Source organism: Malus sylvestris, chromosome 15, assembly GCF_916048215.2.
Source record: "Malus sylvestris chromosome 15, drMalSylv7.2, whole genome shotgun sequence".
Taxonomy (NCBI): domain Eukaryota; kingdom Viridiplantae; phylum Streptophyta; class Magnoliopsida; order Rosales; family Rosaceae; genus Malus; species Malus sylvestris.
In genome coordinates this window covers 53,890,862-53,894,047 of record NC_062274.1, presented here as the reverse complement: position 1 = coordinate 53,894,047, position 3,186 = coordinate 53,890,862, and the positions used below count along the sequence as shown (strand labels likewise).

General features: G+C 39.1%; 1 protein-coding gene across 1 annotated transcript; it reads left to right on the top strand.

Annotated features, from left to right (window-relative positions):
• The first annotated feature begins 249 nt into the window (after positions 1-249).
• On the top strand, positions 250-2,908 carry LOC126601504 (NAC domain-containing protein 35-like). The gene is made up of 4 exons (XM_050268225.1): positions 250-366; positions 460-717; positions 869-1,137; positions 1,684-2,908. The coding sequence occupies exons 1-4, from the start codon at positions 354-356 to the stop codon at positions 2,587-2,589; spliced, it is 1,446 nt and encodes a 481-aa protein (XP_050124182.1). The 5' UTR covers positions 250-353; the 3' UTR covers positions 2,590-2,908.
• Positions 2,909-3,186: the final 278 nt, after the last annotated feature.

The following is a 3,186-nucleotide window of genomic DNA, read 5'->3' as shown; positions in this document are numbered from 1 at the left end:
TTTAAATTTAATTCATTATTTAATAAACTAATAATTAAGAAAAACTAGTTAATTAAATGATGATTGTAGTATACGAAGAGTCTTTCTCCTCCATTTCCTTTGATTTTGCAAATGTTTCAAATGATGTGGTTATCCATATCAGATGCTACCTAAGGTGGTATAGCAATGTGATATAAAAACATGATATAAATAGCATTACTCAAGAAAAAAAAAACTTTTAATTAAGGGCATGGAATGACATATTAACCTTTCTCTTACCTCGCCTACCACTTGCGCGCAGTTGCATATACCAGTTAATAACCTTCCAAAATAACTGTTGTTGAGTGAGTTTTTGGTATAAAGAGGGCAGCGGGATGCCCAAGCTAGGTATATGAGGAATAACGAGTACAGACTAGTGCTTGACGAACTAGCTAGCTTTAATTAATTGGTTAGTTTCTAATCAGTTTATGGCAATTGCAGCAACAAGAACAACCACCTCATCATCATCAACAATGAGCCACGACGACTCCAACAAGGCCGATCATGATCATGATCATGAGCATGATGAGCATGTTGATGAGCATGAGCACGACATGGTGATGCCGGGTTTTCGCTTCCACCCTACTGAGGAGGAACTTGTAGAGTTCTACCTACGCCGTAAGGTTGAGGGCAAGCGCTTCAATGTCGAACTTATTACTTTTCTCGATCTTTATCGCTATGACCCTTGGGAACTTCCAGGTATATATATTCACTCACTCCCCACACACAGATCGATCCAAATAATCATTTGGATTCGCCATATACAAAGCAGTACATATATGTGAAATTCAACTCACCTTCTTTAAGATAATTTTATTTTATCTTAACTTGTATGAATGATTGTGTGCAGCTATGGCAGCAATCGGGGAGAAGGAATGGTTCTTTTATGTACCAAGAGACCGCAAGTACCGCAACGGCGATAGGCCAAACCGGGTAACTACTTCTGGGTATTGGAAGGCAACTGGAGCCGACCGTATGATCCGAAGCGAAAACTTCCGCTCAATCGGCCTCAAGAAAACCCTAGTCTTTTACTCTGGGAAAGCTCCCAAGGGTCTTCGAACTAGTTGGATCATGAACGAATATCGCTTGCCTCATCATGAAACTGAACGATATCAAAAGGTACATATATACATACATAGATTAAAACTAAATTATCAAACTCATTTGGAAATGATTAGGCTCTTCGGGATTTCTTCTTTCTCAATTTACCCAGAGCCTTTGGGACTTCTCGAGTACTGATGGTGAGCGAGTAGGACTGCTGCTTGTTATACCTCAACTCACAATCTTCAACATATATGAGAGAAACTACATGAGCCTTATGTCTTCACTACTGCCTAAACTTTGATCAGTTCACTATATATACATAGCTTAATATAATTAGCTAGTCTCAGTCTCCAGATTATAGATCTTGAGTTTATGTTAATTCTTTTGTATATATCATAGACAATTTGGCATAAGACGTACAAGTTATTAGCAAAGACAAAAGATAAGAAAACTTTTAAGAACACGGACTAGCTAGTTTGACATGCACTAGCTAGTTTGAAACGGATCATGTATTTTCTCCAAATAAATCAATATTGCTTCCTACTTATTCAACATATGGATTGATCCTTTGATTCTGCTTTGGGTGAATCGATGTCTAATTTGCATTAATTTAATTTTCAGGGAGAAATATCACTATGCCGAGTATACAAGAGAGCAGGAGTTGAAGACCACCCATCACTCCCTCGTTGTCTCCCGGCATCCAGGGCATCCACATCTAGATCATCAGTACTAGTAGATCAATCGACGACCATGTCAGACAATAAAAAGCAGCACACCAATAATACCAACACAATTGATACTGTGATGGAAAAAATCCAAGCTTTCAATGAAGGCCAATCGCAGCAAATTCATCATGATCATGAACATCAGATGGATCAAAAGATTAGCATCGAAACTGAAGGTAGTAGCGGAAATTCTGATGTGACAACAGTTTTGGGACTTTCGAAGTATAAGGTGTACCATCACGGCCACCACCAGCCCCACAACATTGAGAGTAGTACTAGTACCGCTGCCGCACTTGGACAACTGGGTACTCCAACTCATCATGTGGATCAGGAAGAAGGGATGCCTACTTTCTTGCACCACCTAACAAACTCAAGGCAAATTGCTGCTAATTGCTATTCGGGGATCTCAAGTACTGGCAATTCATGTGCAGCGCTCTTCACCGGTGGTTCTTCTTCTGTTTCATCTTCCAATATGAATGCAATTGATGATCTTCATAGACTTTTGAATTACCAACCTGTACACGTACAGCAGCAGGCCACCTCCAATCATTACCAACAGCAACAATATGTACACCATCATCTAGTACAATACTATGATCATCACCATCATCATCCTCCCCAACCCAACAACTTTTTCTCCACAAATTTACCTGCAGCAGCGGCAGCACTATCAACTATACAGCCACAGCCGCAGCAGCAGCTCCCCCCCAACGCACTTCCAACTGCTTTCTCTGACCGCCTATGGGACTGGAATCCAATATCAGAGCCAAACCGGCCGGACTACAACAATCCGTTCAAGTAATCAATCAATTATATATATATTGCTAAAGTACTGATGACCAATGTTATTCTTACATATAGATCGATAATAGTTCTATCGATAAACTTCTTAATTAGTTATGCTATTAGCTATCTACTCTCATGAATGATTTATCTAGCTAGCTAGCTAGCTAGCTTACCCTTAATAAGTTCTAAGTCTAGTAATCTAATTGCATAATGTTCTAGCTCATTAAGCTCATATATTACTTTTTTTCTTTTAATGTTATGACTAATATGTATCTTGTTTCATAGTTTCTCTTCCGGGTTTTTGGTTAAAGTAAGTCTAATTGAATTATTCCCAACTGCCTTTTGTTTACGGCCACTGTATATATAACATGTGATAGCGCTAGGCTTAGAACTGTGTTGGATGAATATATGAGCACTACGACTGCATGCATTGGTGAAGGTGCTTAATGAATTCCTAATTAGGGTTTCAAAGTAAATCGTATGGGTGAATCACTGAATCTTCTTTTCCTTTTGTGAACGTCGTCTCTTATTCTCTTTATGATTTCAAGTAGTTCAGAGATCCTACAAGAGATCAAGTGCTGATTAGGGTTCCCGGTCATGTGTGCTGATTAGG